The following is an 18,779-nucleotide window of genomic DNA, read 5'->3' as shown; positions in this document are numbered from 1 at the left end:
TCTGTGGTGACCTGAAGAGGACGCTGTACACAGAAGATGTCCCCGCAATCTGTGGTGACCTGAAGAGTGAGCTGTACACAGGAGATGCCCCCGCAATCTGTGGTGACCTGAAGAGGGCGCTGTACACAGGAGATGTCCCCGCAATCTGTGGTGACCTGAAGAGGACGCTGTACACAGGAGATGCCCCCACAATCTGTGGTGACCTGAAGAGGACGCTGTACACAGGAGATGTCCCCGCAATCTGTGGTGACCTGAAGAGGGCGCTGTACACAGGAGATGCCCCTGCAATCTATGGTGACCTGAAGAGGACGCTGTACACAGGAGATGTCCCCGCAATCTGTGGTGACCTGAAGAGGGCGCTGTACACAGGAGATGCCCCCGCAATCTGTGGTGACCTGAAGAGGACGCTGTACACAGGAGATGCCCCCGCAATCTGTGGTGACCTGAAGAGGACGCTGTACACAGGAGATGTCCCTGCAATCTGTGGTGACCTGAAGAGGACGCTGTACACAGGAGATGTCCCCGCAATCTGTGGTGACCTGAAGAGGGCGCTGTACACAGGAGATGCCCCTGCAATCTATGGTGACCTGAAGAGGGCGCCGTACACAGGAGATGCCCCCGCAATCTGTGGTGACCTGAAGAGGGCGCTGTACACAGGAGATGTCCCCGCAATCTGTGGTGACCTGAAGAGGACGCTGTACACAGGAGATGTCCCCGCAATCTGTGGTGACCTGAAGAGGACGCCGTACACAGGAGATGTCCCCGCAATCTGTGGTGACCTGAAGAGGGCGCTGTACACAGGAGATGACTCCACAATCTGTGGTGTCCTGAAGAGGACGCTGTACACAGGAGATGTCCCCGCAATCTGTGGTGACCTGAAGAGGGCGCTGTACACAGGAGATGACTCCACAATCTGTGGTGTCCTGAAGAGGGCGCTGTACATAAGAGATGCCCCGCAATCTGTGGTGACCTGAAGAGGACGCTGTACACAGGAGATGTCCCCGCAATCTGTGGTGACCTGAAGAGGGCGCTGTACACAGGAGATGCCCCCGCAATCTGTGGTGACCTGAAGAGGGCGCTGTACACAGGAGATGTCCCCACAATCTGTGGTGTCCTGAAGAGGGCGCTGTACACAGGAGATGTCCCCGCAATCTGTGGTGACCTGAAGAGGACGCTGTACACAGGAGATGTCCCCGCAATCTGTGGTGACCTGAAGAGGACGCTGTACACAGGAGATGTCCCCGCAATCTGTGGTGACCTGAAGAGGACGCTGTACACAGGAGATGCCCCCGCAATCTGTGGTGACCTGAAGAGGACGCTGTACACAGGAGATGTCCCCGCAATCTGTGGTGACCTGAAGAGGGCGCTGTACACAGGAGATGTCCCCGCAATCTGTGGTGACCTGAAGAGGACGCTGTACACAGGAGATGTCCCCGCAATCTGTGGTGACCTGAAGAGGGCGCTGTACACAGGAGATGTCCCCGCAATCTGTGGTGACCTGAAGAGGGTGCTGTACACAGGAGATGACCCCGTAATCTGACAGATGTGGAGCTGCTGACAGGAGGAGCTGGCAAAGATCGACCCTGACCCAAAACCACTGGGCGCTCTTTGTTTCTCAATATATTTGTGCAGATTGTGAGAAATATTAAAAGTGGAAATAGTCGTGAGATGATTCTCCTTAGGCCGCGGTCACACTTGTGAGTGCAATGAAGCTCGCTGGAGTCTCTCGCCTCAATACCCGGCACTCAGATTGGAGCGTGTGGCCGCAGAGCAATACAAGTTACCGCACGCTCTGCTCCTGAGTGCCGGGTATTGATGTGCGAGATTCATCTGAGTTTCTCTCATGTGAGTATGAGCCCTTAGTTGGATTATTTGCATAACAAAAACCTGGGATTTTACCAGGGGCGTGTAGACTTTTATATCCTCAGTAGTTATGTGTAAATATTCATACATGCAGTGTATTTGCTCTGCTTACTACACTTGCTGCCGTTGGGGTAGAGAATAGGGACAGTTGTCTTGTTTTGTGGTTTTGTATATTTTTGGTTTTGGCATAAAGCTGATTTGTGCACAGTATTATATAGTATTATACCATATGCCGATAACATTGAGACGGTATTTGGTAGTAATATTCAGTCACTGTATGTCGGTAGTAATTACTGTGTGCCGGTATTAATACGTCACTGTATTGTGATCATTCAATCACTTAATGGAATAATTAGTAAATCCTTGCACAGTGGTGTTATTTATTCACGGTGCTGTGGTATTATTTTTTTGTGGTGCGGTGGTATTATTTATTCATGGTGCGGTGTGTTATTTATTCACAGTGTGATGGTATTTATTATTCAAGGTGTGGTGGTATTATTCTTTCGTGGTGCGGTGGTATTATTTATCATGGTGTGGTGGTGTTATTTTTTTCACGGTGTGATGGTATTATTTATTCACAGTGCGGTGTTATTATTTATTCTTGGTGTGGTGGTATTATTTAATAATGGTGTGATGGTATTATTTATTCACGGTGTGGTGGTATTATTCTTGGTGTTTTGGTATTATTTTTTCATGGTGTGATGGTATTATTTATTCACGGTGTGATGGTATTATTTATTCACAATGTGATGGTATTATTTATTCACGGTGCAGTGGTATTATTTATTCATGGTGTGGTGGTATTATTTATTCACGGTGCGGTGGTATTATGTATGCACGCTGCAGTGGTGTTATTTCTTCATGGTATGGTGGTATTATTTCTTCACGGTGTGATGGTATTTATTCACGGTGCGGTGGTATTTATTCATGGTGTGGTGGTATTTTTTCATGGTGTGATGGTATTATTTATTGATGGTTCAATCGTATTATTTATTCACGGTGCGGTGGTATTATTTATTCATGGTGCGGTGGTGTTATTTATTCACGGTGTGGTGGTATTTTTTCACGGTGTGATGGTATTATTTATTCATGGTGCTGTGGTGTTTTTATTCATGGTGCGATGGTATTATTTATTCATGGTGCGGTGGTGTTATTTTTTCATGGTGTGATGGTATTATTTATTCTCTGTGCGGTGGTGTTATTTATTCACGGTGTGGAGTATTATTTTTTTCACGGTGTGATGGTATTATTTATTCATGGTGTGATGGTATTATTTATTCACGGTGCGGTGGTATTATTTATTCATGATGCGGTGGTGTTATTTATTCGTGGTGTGGTGGTATTATTTATTCACGGTGCGGTGGTATTATTTATTCATGATGCGGTGGTGTTATTTATTCATGGTGTGGTCAAGGGTGAACCTAGCCACACTGCTGCCTGGGGTGAACTTCAAAACCGCGCCCCCCAACACATATACAGTACAGCCCCCCTATAGGGCTCCCATCTCATATAGAGTCCCCCCATACATTACATGGGTGATAACTATTGTACATTCTACAATAGCTCATAAATCAGACAGTATAGTCCTCCATACAGTAGTGTGGGTACCGCACAGCGCTCCATACAAAATAAGATGCCCCATATATTGCTCCATACTGTATAATGGCCCCACATGATGCTCCATACTGTATAATGGCCACACATGATGCTCCATACTGTATAATGGCCACACATGACGCTCCATACTGTATAATGGCCACACATGATGCTCCATACTGTATAATGGCCACACATGATGCTCCATACTGTGTAATGGCCACACAGTGCTCCATACTGTATAATGGCCACACATGATGCTCCATACTGTATAATGGCCACACAGTGCTCCATACTGTATAATGGCCATACATGATGCTCCATACTGTACAATGGCCACACAGTGCTCCATACTGTATAATGGCCATACATGATGCTCCATACTGTATAATGGCCACACATGACACTCCATACTGTATAATGGCCACACATGATGCTCCATACTGTATAATGGCCACACATGATGCTCCATACTGTATAATGGCCACACATGATGCTCCATACTGTATAATGGCCACACATAATGCTCCATACTGTATAATGGCCGCACATGATGCTCCATACTGTATAATGGCTCCGCATGATGCTCCATACTGTATAATGACCGCACATGATGCTCCATACTGTATAATGGCCACACATGATGCTCCATACTGTATAATGGCCACACATGATGCTCCATACTGTATAATGGCCGCACATGATGCTCCATGCTGTATAATGGCTCCACATGATGCTCCATACTGTATAATGACCGCACATGATGCTCCATACTGTATAATGACCGCACATGATGCTCCATACTGTATAATGGCCACACATGATGCTCCATACTGTATAATGGCCACAGAGTGCTCCATACTTTATAATGGCCTTACATGATGCTCCATACTGTATAATGGCCACACATGATGCTCCATACTGTATAATGGCCACACATGATGCTCCATACTGTATAATGACCGCGCATGATGCTCCATACTGTATAATGGCCACACATGATGCTCCATACTGTATAATGGCCGCACATAATGCTCCATACTGTATAATGGCTCCACATGATGCTCCATACTGTATAATGGCCACACATGATGCTCCATACTGTATAATGACCGCACATGATGCTCCATACTGTATAATGATCGCACATGATGCTCCATACTGTATAATGACCGCACATGATGCTCCATACTGTATAATGACCGCACATGATGCTCCATACTGTATAATGGCCACACATGATGCTCCATACTGTATAATGGCCACACATGATGCTCCATACTGTATAATGGCCGCACATGATGCTCCATACTGTATAATGGCCGCACATGATGCTCCATACTGTATAATGACCGCGCATGATGCTCCATACTGTATAATGACCGCACATGATGCTCCATACTGTATAATGGCCACACATGATGCTCCATACTGTATAATGGCCACACAGTGCTCCATACTGTATAATGGCCATACATGATGCTCCATACTGTATAATGGTCACACATGATGCTCCATACTGTATAATGGCCACACATGATGCTCCATACTGTATAATGGCCTCACATGATGCTCCATACTGTATAATGGCCACACATGATGCTCCATACTGTATAATGGCCACACATGATGCTCCATACTGTATAATGGCCGCACATAATGCTCCATACTGTATAATGGCTCCACATGATGCTCCATACTGTATAATGGCCACACATGATGCTCCATACTGTATAATGACCGCACGTGATGCTCCATACTGTATAATGGCCGCACGTGATGCTCCATACTGTATAATGGCCGCACATGATGCTCCATACTGTATAATGGCTCCACATGATGCTCCATACTGTATAATGGCCCCACATGATACTCCATACTGTATAATGACTGCACACGATGCTCCATACTGTATAATGACCACACATGATGCTCCATGCGGTATAATGGCCGCACATGATGCTCCATACTGTATAATGGCCACACATGATGCTCCATACGGTATAATGGCCACACATGATGCTCCATACTGTATAATGGCCCCACATGATGCTCCATATTGTATAATGGCCACACATGATACTTCGTACCGTATAATGGCCACACATAGTTACTCCTACACACGCGGCTGCTCTCCGTACACCTTGCACACACGCAGCTCATCTCCATACACCTTACACACATTGCTCCGCTCCGTACACCTCGTACACACCCGGCTCACCTCATACAAACCCGGCTCTGCTCCGTACACCTTGTACACACGCAGCTCCGCTCCATACACCTCATACACACGCAGCTCAGCTCCATACACCTTACACACATAGCTCCGCTCCGTACACCTCGTACACACCCGGCTCTGCTCTGTAATCCTCATACATGCGGCTCCGCTCCGTAAACCTCGTACACACGCAGCTCTGCTCTGTACACCTTGCACACACGGCTCCGCTCCGTTCACCTCGTACACACCAGGCTCTACTCCATACTCCTCGTACACTCATGGCTCCGCTCCATACACCTCATACACACACGGCTCCGCTCCATACACCTCATACACACACGGTTCTGCTACATCCACACTGTAAACCCCTCCTGACCCCACACATAAGGCAGCTTACCATGGCAACCAGCACAGCAGATTCCTGCAATCCATGGAGGTCCCGATTATGTGACGCCTGACTCCTCCCCTCCTGTGACCGCATCACAGGTCCTGTGCGCACAGAGCAGCCAATATGTGGTGTGCTGCTCTGCGGGTGCAGGGATGACTGGCTGATATTGCACACCGTGGGTTGTGACTAACTTAACGGTTAGGTTGTGAGCAGGGGCGTGCGCACCGCATTAGTGACGCTCAGTAAATGTCAGGGATTATGGAGAGTTGGCACCACGTGTTCGGACTGCCGCTCTGCCGCCCCCTGTCTTTCAGTGAGGACTGCCGCCTGAAGCAAAGGGCTCAACTTGCTTCATGATAGCGGCGGCCCTGGGTGTGGTGATATTCAGCTCCTCTGTGTAGTATTGTGTGAACATTGTAAGCTATCATCTGTATGACATTGCGAAGTCACTATATGGATGTACCGTTTGGACGCCATATGGCAGTATCATTCATTCATTTCATAGAGGTATTATTTAGTCTCTCTGTGGTCAGAATATTTAGCCTATGCCAATGTTATTCTGACATTATGGCAGCATTATTTAGTTACTGTTTAGGGCGACATTAATTCTCAGGTTACGCTGTTAGGAGAAGCTCACATCATGAAGCATCTTCCTGCCTTATATAATCCGCTGCGTTCCAGAAATATCCGCTTGTCGTGTCGCACGATCCCGCAAGATGTTTTGTAAATCCGGTGAGTCCCTCTGTGCCGTTCACCGGAACTGTCACACGCGAATCTGCGGTCATATGTTGGTTGTATCCTCACCCGAGGAGCGTATGCGCCATTAACCCTCCATACCCCTGCAGGGCACTATATGGCAGGCTTGTGCACTTTATTTTTGCCCCTCGTCTTAGTCGATATCTGGTGACTCGGATTCAGCCCTGTGGAGTGCAGATAATCGCCCAGTATTCTGATGGTGATGACTGGACAGTTTTACAGATGTCTCCTCTGGGGGGTCAGGGGTCGAGTCACCGTGATGAGGCCACAAACCCGTCTGACCAGAAGTGAGATATGTATGATGACACAATGGCCGTACAGACGAGATCTGTGACCTTCCTGCAGCCATAAATCTACCAGGTGCCACACGAGATCCATCATCATCTGGAGATGTCATCACACCATGGGCTCTTAGCTCTGTGTGATATGACACAATAATAGTGCCGCCATATAGGTGCCTGTATACCGAGCCATCCACTGACCGCCAACATGACACATCAGCTACAGACATCTCCAGAAGTCCTAACAGTTTGCAATAATGCAGAGTCCAGGCCGCTCATCTCACTGAGCAGAAGTGTCAGGCCTGTGCTGGTTTTTAGCTTCTGATTAATGACATTCAGTAAGACTTCCTGCCAGGTATTCTCCGCTGACCCCATAACTGCAGAGTCCAGACCTCCTCTAGTATCAGCACAAGCACTCTGCCCCTGCCGGGAATAGTTTTATACAGGGGCATAATAATGACACTGCTATGTTTAAGGACACTTTACTGGGAGAAGAGGGAAGTCTGCTAAGATGAGCTGTGGATGTGAAAAGTCATCCTTGCGTCAGGACTAGATGACGAAGAAAAGGTTATATGAGCAACTTCAGTCAGAGAATAAGGTACTTGGATCTACGGGTGCATGTACACTGGAGGATACTGGTACTTAATTAACCGCCAAAGACTATATGAAACAAGCGGAGTACAAATGAAATGGAAAATCATAGTCTGTCTGTGGTGCATGTCTCCTAAGCACACTTTTAAAGTCTTTTCAGGAATTGGTAATGGTTCTGTATTCATGTACTGATGATGGTTCTGGTGATGTATTCAAGTATTATTGATAGTTTTGGTGCAGTATTCATGTACTCATGATGATCCTGCTGCTGTATTCATATACTGATGATAGTTCTGGGGCTGTATTCCTCTACTGAAGTAGGTTCGAGGGTTGTATTTCTGTACTGATGGTTTGGGTGATGTATTCATATGCTGATCATGGTTCTAGTACTGTATTCATTGAACGATGAAGTTCTGGTGATATATTCATGCACTGATGATAATTCTGCTGCTATATTCATTTATTGATGATGGTTCTGGTCCTTTTTTCTTGTACTAATGGTTCTGGGGATATATTCATGCACTGGTGGTGGCTCTGGGATATATTCCATATATTGATTGTTCAGGTTATGTATTTATGTACTTACTAGATGGTGGCCCGATTCTAACTCATCGGGTATTCTGGAATGCACAGCCACATAGTATATAACACAGTCCATGTAGTATATATATATCTCAGCCACGTAGTATATAACACAGCCCACATAGTATATAGCATAGCCACATAGTATATAACACAGCCCATGCAGTATATAACACAGCCCATGCAGTATATAGCACAGCCCACATAGTATATAGCACAGCCCAAGTAGTATATAGCACATCCCACATAGTATATAGCATAGCCACGTAGTATGTAGCATAGCCACGTAGTATATTGCACAACCACGTAGTATATAACAGCCCACGCAGTATTGTACACAGCCCAAGCAGTATATTGCACAGCCTATGTAGTATATAGCACAGCCCACGCAATATATAACACAGCCACATTGTATATTGCACAGGCCATGCAGTATATAACAGGCCACGTAGTATATATCACAGCCCACGCAGTATATAACACAGGCCACATAGTATATAGCAAAGCCCATGCAGTATATAACAGGCTTTGTAGCATATAACACAGCTCACGCAGTATATAACAGCCATGTAGTATATTGCACAGCCCATATAGTATATAGCACAGCCCACGCAGTATATAACACAGCCACGTAGTATATTGCACAGTCACGAAGTATATAGCACAGCCACATATTATATAGCACAGCCCACATAATATATAATAATAATCTTTATTTTTATATAGCGCTAACATATTCCACAGCGCTGTACAGTTTTGCACACATTATCATCACTGTCCCTGTTGGGGCTCACAATCTAAATTCCCTATCAGTAGGTCTTTGGAATGTGGAAGGAAACTGGAGAACCCAGAGGAAACCCACGCAAACACGGGGAGAACATGCAAACTCTTTGCAGATGTTGTCCTTGGTGGGGTTTGAACCCAGGACTCCAGCGCTGCAAGGTTGCTGTGATAACCACTGCGTCACCGTGCTGCCCAGTATATAACACAGCCCACACAGTATATAACAGCCACGTAGTATATAACACAGCCACGTAGTATATAGCACAGCGACGTAGTATATAACACAGCCAACGCAGTATATAACACAGGCCACGCAGTATATAACAGCCCTTGCAGTATATAACACAGCCCACGTAGTATATAACACAGCCCACGAAGTATATAGCAATGTGGCCACCATATCCCTGTTAAAAAAACAATTAAAATAAAAAATAGTTATATACTCACCTTCCGTCAGCCCCTGTATCCAGCCGAGGCCTTTACCGATGCTCCTCGAGATGCTCCGTTACCAGTAATGTCTAGCGGCAATAACCCGTGATCATTGCCGCAATGCATTCTTGGGACCAGATCACGAGCAGCGGGAAAGGCTGCGGCGGACTTCGGAAGGTGAGAATATAATGTTTTTTGTTTTTTTTTTAAATTATTTTTAACATATCTGTTTACTATTGATGCTGCATAGGTAGCATCAATAGTAAAAAGTTGGTCCGCGATGGTCGCTGATTGGTCGCGGCCGGCCGCGCGCGACCAATCAGCAAAGCGGTGTTTAAATCCCGCGCCAATGTCGCTGATTGGTTGTGGCCGGGCGCGACCAATCAGCGCAGCGGTGTTTAAATCCCGCGCCATAACCCGTGATGATGTAGCTGTCTCGCGAGACCGCTAAGTCATCTGGGTAATTTCGCAATGCATCACTGGGAACGGAAGCTGTCGACAGCATCGCGAGGAGCGGGAAAGCTGCGGAAGCGATGGAAGGTGAGAATAGCACGATTTTTTATTTTTTAAAGTATTTTTAACATTTTTTTTACTATTGATGCTGCATAGCCAGCATCAATAGTAAAAAGTTGGTCCGGGATGGGGCGACACACTGGCGCTGACTGGAGGGGAGTAGGGAGGGGGCACTGACTGGAGGAGAGTAGGGAGGGGCCAATTGCGGCCGGACTAAGCCTGTCGCTGATTGGTTGCAGCCTGCCAGCCGCGACCAATCAGCGATGCGGGATTTCCGTTACAGAGAAACAGACCGGCAGACAGACAAACAGACGAAAGTGGACTTATATAGATAGATGAATGTTCAGGTGCTATATCTATGTACTGATGATATTTCTGTTTTCATATACTGATGATGATACAGGTGCTGTGTTCATGTACTGATGATGTTTCTGATGCCTTTTTCCTGTGCTAATAGTGATTTTGGTGCTATAGTCATGGACTTATGATGGATGTGGTGCTGTATTCATGTAGAAATGATGGTTCTGGTATTCTATTAATTTGCTGATGGTAGTTTTGGTGCTTTATTCACGTGCTGGTGATGGGTCTGGTGCTGTGAATATTTATTGATTGTGATTCTGTGTTAGGAATCTGCTGCCCCTCTGCAGATTGACCACTGGTGGCTGCTATTTTGCACCTTGATAATTGTGCTGCATTTCCTCTCCTTACCACTGGAGGCGTGTTTTCAAAAGTATCTCAGGCAGATTTGGGTAGGTTTTGAGAAACCATTGAAGTACTAAGTTGAGCACATGGGCCAGACATGGTAGGTATTGCCAAGCTTCAGAGCTGCCATCAGGTTACAGCAATTTTCACACATGACCATGCCTGGCTGTAGGTTCAAGGGCGAGAGCCACAGATCAGTCTTGTCTGTTAGACCTTTCATCAACTCCTCGACGTCTTCCACTTCCAAACCCTGGTGCTTGTCTTGACTTGATGACGTAATAACATCGCTTGTTGGCAATTGTCACTCATCATCATCATCCACCTCTTGCGACAGTAATGGCATTTTCCCACTGTCGCCTTCTTGTGACCGTGGCTGCTCAAATATTTGGGCATTGCTTAGTGAAAGGGTGAGAGGCCAGAATCTATGGAAACGTGAGCAGCTCTTAGGCGTTTCCAAGTCTGGGATCACTTGACTCCAGGCACTCGACATGGTGGGAGGAAAGAGAATCAGGGCGTGGATTATGTGGTCCGGAATCACTGCTACTGAGACTGGACCGTGTGAAAGACAGGGTGGTGCTGGCAAAGTGACTGGAAGTGTTATCTGCTATCCACCTAACAACCTTTTCACACTGGTCTGGCCTCTAGAGTGGTGCCCTGTGCCCCCAACAAAGTGTGACAGGCAGCTAGGTGGACATGATGTGTGTTGTTCTCCCGCAGCAGGCACAGTTTGACCTTGCCCGCAGCTCATCATCAGCATCACGGTCACTTCCCTGTTTTTCGTCAGGCGCCTTGCTCATTTTAAATTATGAATGGTATGTCCCTGTTGAGGAAACTTTGCAGATTAGTATTGCAGGAAATGTGCCCACCTCAGATGGACTTGATACACTGCAGGAGCAATATATTGCTTACCAACCAATGAAATCTGGCTGTATGCTTTTGATGCTCAACCGGCGCAGTATAAATAATGTATAATATCTCTCTGCTGAAAAACATTTGCAGGATTAAGAGCAAAAAGAACATTATTCACCCTGAGAACTTGCAGCAGAAAGAGCGTGCAATTAACCCTATACTGTCCTACACTATCCCGTCAGCACAATCTCTCCCTAAGTGCTGCTTTCAGAATTATGAATATTGTTTATAATTAGCTATAAGAAGGGCGGTTATCACAGTATAAAGAAAGATTACATGTGTCTAATCCCTGCCTGTATACCGCTACACCTCTGTCTCGAGCTCCGCAGTGCAGCACCTCTCCCTACACTGCCTGTGTCCGGGGTACAGGGTGCCGAGCGCCTACAGATATGATACACACCCAATATATTTAAGAAGATATATCGTTTATTGTTAACAAAATAGTTACAACATTAATAAAACACAGAATGGAAAAGCCACCAGGTGGCAAGAAGGTGCAAGGTACCATACATGGGTAGGAATAATAAATACTTATACCAAAAACCAGGCTGGACCAGCACGTATAGAAATACAATTTAATTAATCATAAATAAGTTAAATATTAGAAATAAATAAGATAATAATGTATACTATTTATTATACCGTCCAAGCATAGTTATTAGTTACTTCATATATCAATTCAGCAACACACTATAAATAGAATGACTTTGCATAAAATTACATATATATATATATCTATACATATATATATATATATATATATATATATATATATATATATATATATATACTTTTTCTGTGCATATAAGTTAATATACAAATAATTACTTCATGTATAGGCTACAATAAAAACCCACTCACATCACAAAGTTCTATAATAAAAAATGACATATATTTAAATAAAATTCCATGCTGGATAACAAAGTGAACACTGTGCAAATATAAATCCTCTCAAGGAAATAAATAAAGAATCAATAGTAGTAAAGGATTCCAACTAGTGGCTATATTAAGTAGCCTGACCACTAGGCCACAAACGTGCCAGTGCATAGGAAAACATCATTGCGCCATCATTGCACCTTCTTGCCACCTGGTGGCTTTTCCTTTCTGTGTTTTATTAATATTGTAACTATTTTGTTAACAATAAACTATATATATTTTTAAGTATATTGGGTATGTATCATATCTGTAGGTGTACACTGTGGCGAGCATGTCGTCATGGTTCTTCATGATGCTATACAGCCAAGCAATCACAGTAATGACACAACCAAGATGGCTTCTGCATTATAGTGACTGGCAGGCAATCCCCACATGTTTATTGGTTATCTAAACAGCATCAAACATGAAGGGCAGGGACTTGAGCTTGCGCGCGATCATTCAAAAATGCCCGTAAAGTAACAAACATCTCAAGCACACTGATGCTGGAGCGAAAAACGAGTACTGACTCACTCATCACTAACCCTGTTTATTAATTTGTTCACAGATCTTTCCTGGTATAGAAATAAGGCTCACTGGCCTGTAATTTCCTGGTATAGAAGTAAGGCTCACTGGCCTGTAATTTCCTGGTATAGAAGTAAGGCTCACTGGCCTGTAATTTCCTGGTATAGAAGTAAGGCTCACTGGCCTGTAATTTCCTGGTATAGAAGTAAAGCTCACTTGCCTGTAATTTCCTGGTATAGAAGTTAGGCTCACTGGCCTGTAATTTCCTTGCTCCATTTTCTTTCCTTTTTTGAAGATAGGGACATTTGCCCTTCTCCAATCTTCTGGGACTTCTCCTGTTCTCCAGGATTTTTCACAGATTGCACAGTGAGATTTTTATCTAGCCAAATCTCCCATCCTTCTTTGACATTTCTATCCTTTAGAACATCTGGCCATTGGACCTTTCCTACCCTCTTTCTTTAATATGTTTTTTATTCTGCTCTTAAAGTACACACAACCACAAAGAAGGAAGCCTACTGTATATCCTGGCTGTTTGACTCTGTGCATGCCAGAGTGCTAGAATTGTGTTTGTTAGGTGCTACAAAACTACGTATGTGTGTATAGTCATGTGATATTAAGTTTAGGCATTTTGCAGAGCTAACAAATAATATGTTGTAATTTTCTGCATATGTGAACTGTGTTCTGGTTGTACTTAGATCACTTTTTTTCCTATTGCAATAGGTGATTGCAGGAGCAACTGTGAGAAGTGTAGCTCCCTTTACTGCGAGTGACGCGGAGCAAGATATTTCTAGCATGTAAGATGATGACTTTATGGTCCGACCTGAGGACATATAACACAGTGTTCCTTAAAACAAGACTTTTGACTTCAAAAACACCTCTGCATTCTACAGAAAATAGAAGTGATTCGATTATCATTCATGTAGCCGTGCTGTCCTGAGTATCGGGGGCACATTCCCTGATAATTCTCATCTCTACCTTGTAGTTCACAGGCCACTTTTAGCTTTATAAGATGGTTAAAGTCTATATAACATGAATTTGTGGTTAGGTGAGTAATGGAGACATTACGTCTGTGCCCTTATTGCTGTCGGGGTAACTGTTTGCCGTAATTTTTCTTCTTATGGAGGCACTCTATGCCAACTCCTGTCACTTAATTTCAAAGGTGCCACTGGCTCTGTGACGAGTCGTCACAGAGCCAGTGGACGTCACTGACGACACAGCGTCACCCTGGCTTGTTGTGGGGGTGAATTATTCTTAATTATGCTAGACGTGTTGTTCCTTTTTTCAGTAGGTCATTGGGCTTGAGCAATTGTTTCATATGAGCCTGTACATTGACTTATGTAATCAGCAGGCATTCCACAGAATAAATCCGACTACTACATGTTAAATAATTTACTCACCTTGGAGGACAAATATGCAGGTTAATTGAACAATCAATGAGGGATTGCCTCCCTCCACCTTTCCCCATTCTTATGGGAGAATGTCCTGAATGTGGAGAATAACAAGAGGGCTGCCTCTGTCTCCAGAGAGTGGAGGAGGATTGGCATGCAAGCAGTGGTGCCAATTGAAGGGGATAGTGAGCCCCTGGGACATCTACTGAGGTAAATTCATCTCATACTCTTGTATCGAAGGCTAATCCTATTCATTTCAAAAATTAAAGTGCAGGTAAACATCACCTCAGATTAGGCATACAAAGCAAGTTGTGAATTCAACCAATCGTTTCGATCCTGTCACGGGTCTTATTCACAAAGTCACTGTTGGTGTGCTGAGCTTGTCCAAAGGTGCTGAGGTGCTGTAAGTACCTGGAGGGGTAAAGTAGAGAGGTTTCCCCTTCATTTGGGTGTCTTGCTTTGCCCACCGGTGCCTCTGGTGTGCGTGCCGCATAACCAAGGAGAAACCCTTCTACTTTACTCCTCCAGGGACTCACAGCACACCAAGAGCAACTTTGTCAACAAGACCTGGGACCGGGTCGAAACGTTTAGCCGCATTCACAGCTTGCTTTGTGTGCCTAACCTGAGCATTTGTTTACCTGCAATTTAATTTTTTAAATAAAAAGGATTTGTTATCTATCTCCAGAGAGATTCTACAGAATCACACCCCAAAGAGGCACGGTTCCAGCAGGTGGAATACAGATCTGCACCACTGCCCATCACTGAACTCACAAAGACGTTTGGAGAACCCTGATTGGGACTGTACTATCTTTTGTTGCCGCTTGAGTTGGATATGCGTGCTACAGTCATGGTATCCGTCATCTGCAGGAGCATGGGCTGTGACTGCAGACTATAGCGGCAGGAGATACCAAAGTTGTGGGCAAACCAAAAGTTGGGAGACAGTGGCTATCACCTGATACTGGGGAAGTGGAATTACTGACCCCAGGTTTGGATTTTGTGGACTGGGGGCATTGCATTGTGGCCATCTTCCTAAAGTTGCTGTAAGACCATGGACGTAAGGAATAAAAATAGTTACATTGTTAACCTAGGTGATTATTATAACCCTCAACCTCTGATCCTCATAAGTGGTGGCAGCGGTGGGTTCACCTATCTGAGCGGTTACTTGGCAGAAGAGATGGCAGACTCCATCTACAAGAGGCTCTACAGGGAGGAGCTGAGAGCCCTTTCTGGGAGAGAGCTTGAGTGGTCGATGGAGGACAAACGGGCGACCCTAATACAACGCTTGGCTGAGTGGGACAATGAGGTCAGTTCAGATGTGGAGGAGGACACCTCTATGGAGGAACCCAAGCCCAGGGCTGTCATCCAGATGGTGGAGGATCGACCGACTGAGTTGAGGCGGATGCTGTCCACAGTAAGAGAACAGACCTCGGAGATGGAACGGGTAGTGGTAAGCAAATGTCTGTGTGTGCATGTAGCAGTACCCAAACCCGCCCCAGCGCAGATGACAGTAGTAGACCTTGTGGACTGGGGGCACTTCACTGTGGCTATCTTCCCAGAGATGCTGTAAGACTATGGACGTAAGGAATGAAAATAGTTACATTGTTAACCTTCCTAGGTGAGTAATACAACCCAGAACCTCAGTTCCTCACAGACCCCATAAAAAATCATCCAAAAAAACACAAGAAAAAACGGTGTGAGACAAGAACCATGCACTTAACAAACACATCTCTAATTACGTTACCAGAATTGCAAAGCGCACAAAAGAAGAAAATTTAAAAACATCGGCAGCGCTTTTTTTCGCCACAATTCTTACATGAAAAGACTTCTGGCTAGGCTTCGTCGTATATTAGATAGTGTAGCTGGACACACTGGTTGCTGCCAGTTTTGAGATGATGGCAATGATGGACACCTTCATGATGGGTCTGTTATTTGCTGCACTGTTTCCTTGGCCGACCACTGCATCTATGGTCCTCAATGTTGCGATATTTTTTGGTTTCCTCAATGCTAAGAATTCCCCATCATGTAATACCATCAGGGTGTGTCTGATTGGCTCCAGATTTATTCTTCAGCCAGACAATGAAAGAAGAGCAAGGAGTCCTGGGGGTTATGATCACATGAAGATACAGAAGGATCTGCACAAGCCTCATACGCAGAAGATCTGTCCTAAGACCTGGAAATGTGCCTGATGAGGATTGAGGGAAAATGGCCAAGTCCTGAATTGGTTTGTCTCTGATTCCAGGATGCTGGTATCCAGTCACTTGGATTTAATGCCATAATGTCAAGATATTCACTCTGTAATTTGATGACGACCATTAAAACTGGACTCGCAGATCAAGTATGGCAGAAGTCTCCTCATGGGGTGGTCCCTGAGGCTACAAACCCGTCTGACCTGTAATGAGACTTGTATGATGACACAATGGCCATACAGACGAGATCTGTGACCTTACTGTGGCCTAATTCTACCAGGCACCACACGATATCCATCATCATCTGGAGATGCCATCACACGCTGTGGGCGCAGCACTCTAACACCTCTGTGATTCAATTTGTAAGGATTCTGAAAAAAAAATCCCATCATTTCACACCCTGCTGAAGACTCAGAAAGCGGCCAACGACGTAAAGCTGCTCAGTCTTCCCCATAATTCCCAGAAGCTTTCACGTCACATGGTCTAGGTTAGTCAGTTAGGGGGGGGGGGGGGGAATATTACAGCCAGTATAAAAATGAGGAATGGCAAAGTAGCGCTATTTGGGGCTTTCATTGTATACGGTTAGGAGGTTAGAACGCACAGCTCAGTCCACCTTGGGATAATAGAAATGGCTCTAATCAGATTGTGCTGCATTACAGCAGTAGTGGTAAAGCAGATTCAAGTGATACATAGGAAGGCGCTGGAGCTGTGTAGTCACTCAGCATGATAGATAGGTAATTCTGTGGCTGTATAGTCACTCAGTGTGATGTATAGGGAAGTTCTGTAGCTGTTTAATCACTCAGTGTGAAATATAAGGAGGTTCTGTAGCTGTATAATCACTCAGTGTGATAGATAGGTAATTCTGTGGCTGTATAGTCACTCAGTGTGATGTATAGGGAAGTTCTGTAGCTGTTTAATCACTCAGTGTGAAATATAAGGAGGTTCTGTAGCTGTATAATCACTCAGTGTGATAGATAGGTAATTCTGTAGCTGTATAGTCACTCAGTGTGATGTATAGGGAAGTTCTGTAGCTGTTTAATCACTCAGTGTGAAATATAAGGAGGTTCTGTAGCTGTATAATCACTCATTGTGATGTATAGGGAAGTTCTGTAGCTGTATAATCACTCAGTGTGAAATATAAGGAGGTTCTGTAGCTGTATAATCACTCAGTGTGATAGATAGGTAATTCTGTGGCTGTATAGTCACTCAGTGTGATGTATAGGGAAGTTCTGTAGCTGTTTAATCACTCAGTGTGAAATATAAGGAGGTTCTGTAGCTGTATAATCACTCATTGTGATGTATAGGGAAGTTCTGTAGCTATATAATCACTCAGTGTGAAATATAAGGAGGTTCTGTAGCTGTATAATCACTCAGTGTGATATTTAAGGAGGTTATGTAGCTGTATAATCACTCAGTGTGAAATACAAGGAGGTTCTGTAGCTGTATAATCACTCAGTGTGAAATATAAGGAGGTTCTGTAGCTGTATAATCACTCAGTGTGAAATATAAGGAAGTTCTTTAGCTGTATAATCACTCTGTGAAATAAAAGGAGGTTTTGTGGCTGTATAATCACTCAGTGGGAAATATCGGGAAGTTCTGTAGCTGTATAATCACTCAGTGTGATATATAAGGAGGTTATGTAGCTGTATAATCACTCAGTGTGAAATATAAGGAAGTTCTGTAGCTGTATAGTCTCTCAGTGTGATAGATAGGGAAGTGCTGCAGCTGAATAGTCACTTAGGGTGCTGTATAGGGAAGTGCTACAGCTGAACAGTCACTTAGGGTGCTGTATAGGGAAGTGCTACAGCTGAATAGTCACTTAGGGTGCTGTATAGGGAAGTGCTACAGCTGAACAGTCACTTAGGGTGCTGTATAGGGAAGTGCCACAATGTTATAGTCACTCAGTGTGATATATAGGGGAGTGTTGTAGCTCTATAGTCAGTGTGATAGCTAGGGGAATGCTGCAGTTGTATGGTGTCTGAATGTGAAATATTGGAAAATACTAGGGTTGTATAGTCTCTGTGATAGATAGGGAAGTGCTGCAGTTCTGTAGTCACTCAGTGTGATAGGGAAATGAATAAGTCTCTCAATGGGATATATACAGTGGGAAAATAAGTATTTGATACATTGCTGATTTTGCAATCCCAGTTATTCTGG

General features: G+C 44.6%; 1 protein-coding gene across 1 annotated transcript in view; it reads right to left on the bottom strand.

Moving 5' to 3' along the window:
• The window catches only part of LOC138643511 (uncharacterized), a 161,781-nt gene that overhangs the window by 57,920 nt on the left and 85,082 nt on the right, over positions 1-18,779 (bottom strand). The window contains exon 8 of the mRNA XM_069732410.1: positions 5,692-5,710. Within this exon, the coding sequence (XP_069588511.1) occupies positions 5,692-5,710 (19 nt within the window). The remainder of the gene's footprint in view (positions 1-5,691; positions 5,711-18,779) is intronic.

Source organism: Ranitomeya imitator, chromosome 6 (assembly GCF_032444005.1).
Source record: "Ranitomeya imitator isolate aRanImi1 chromosome 6, aRanImi1.pri, whole genome shotgun sequence".
Classification (NCBI taxonomy): Eukaryota; Metazoa; Chordata; class Amphibia; order Anura; family Dendrobatidae; genus Ranitomeya; species Ranitomeya imitator.
The sequence above is the reverse complement of the archived record's forward strand: the minus strand, read 5'-3'. Positions and strand labels throughout refer to the sequence as shown.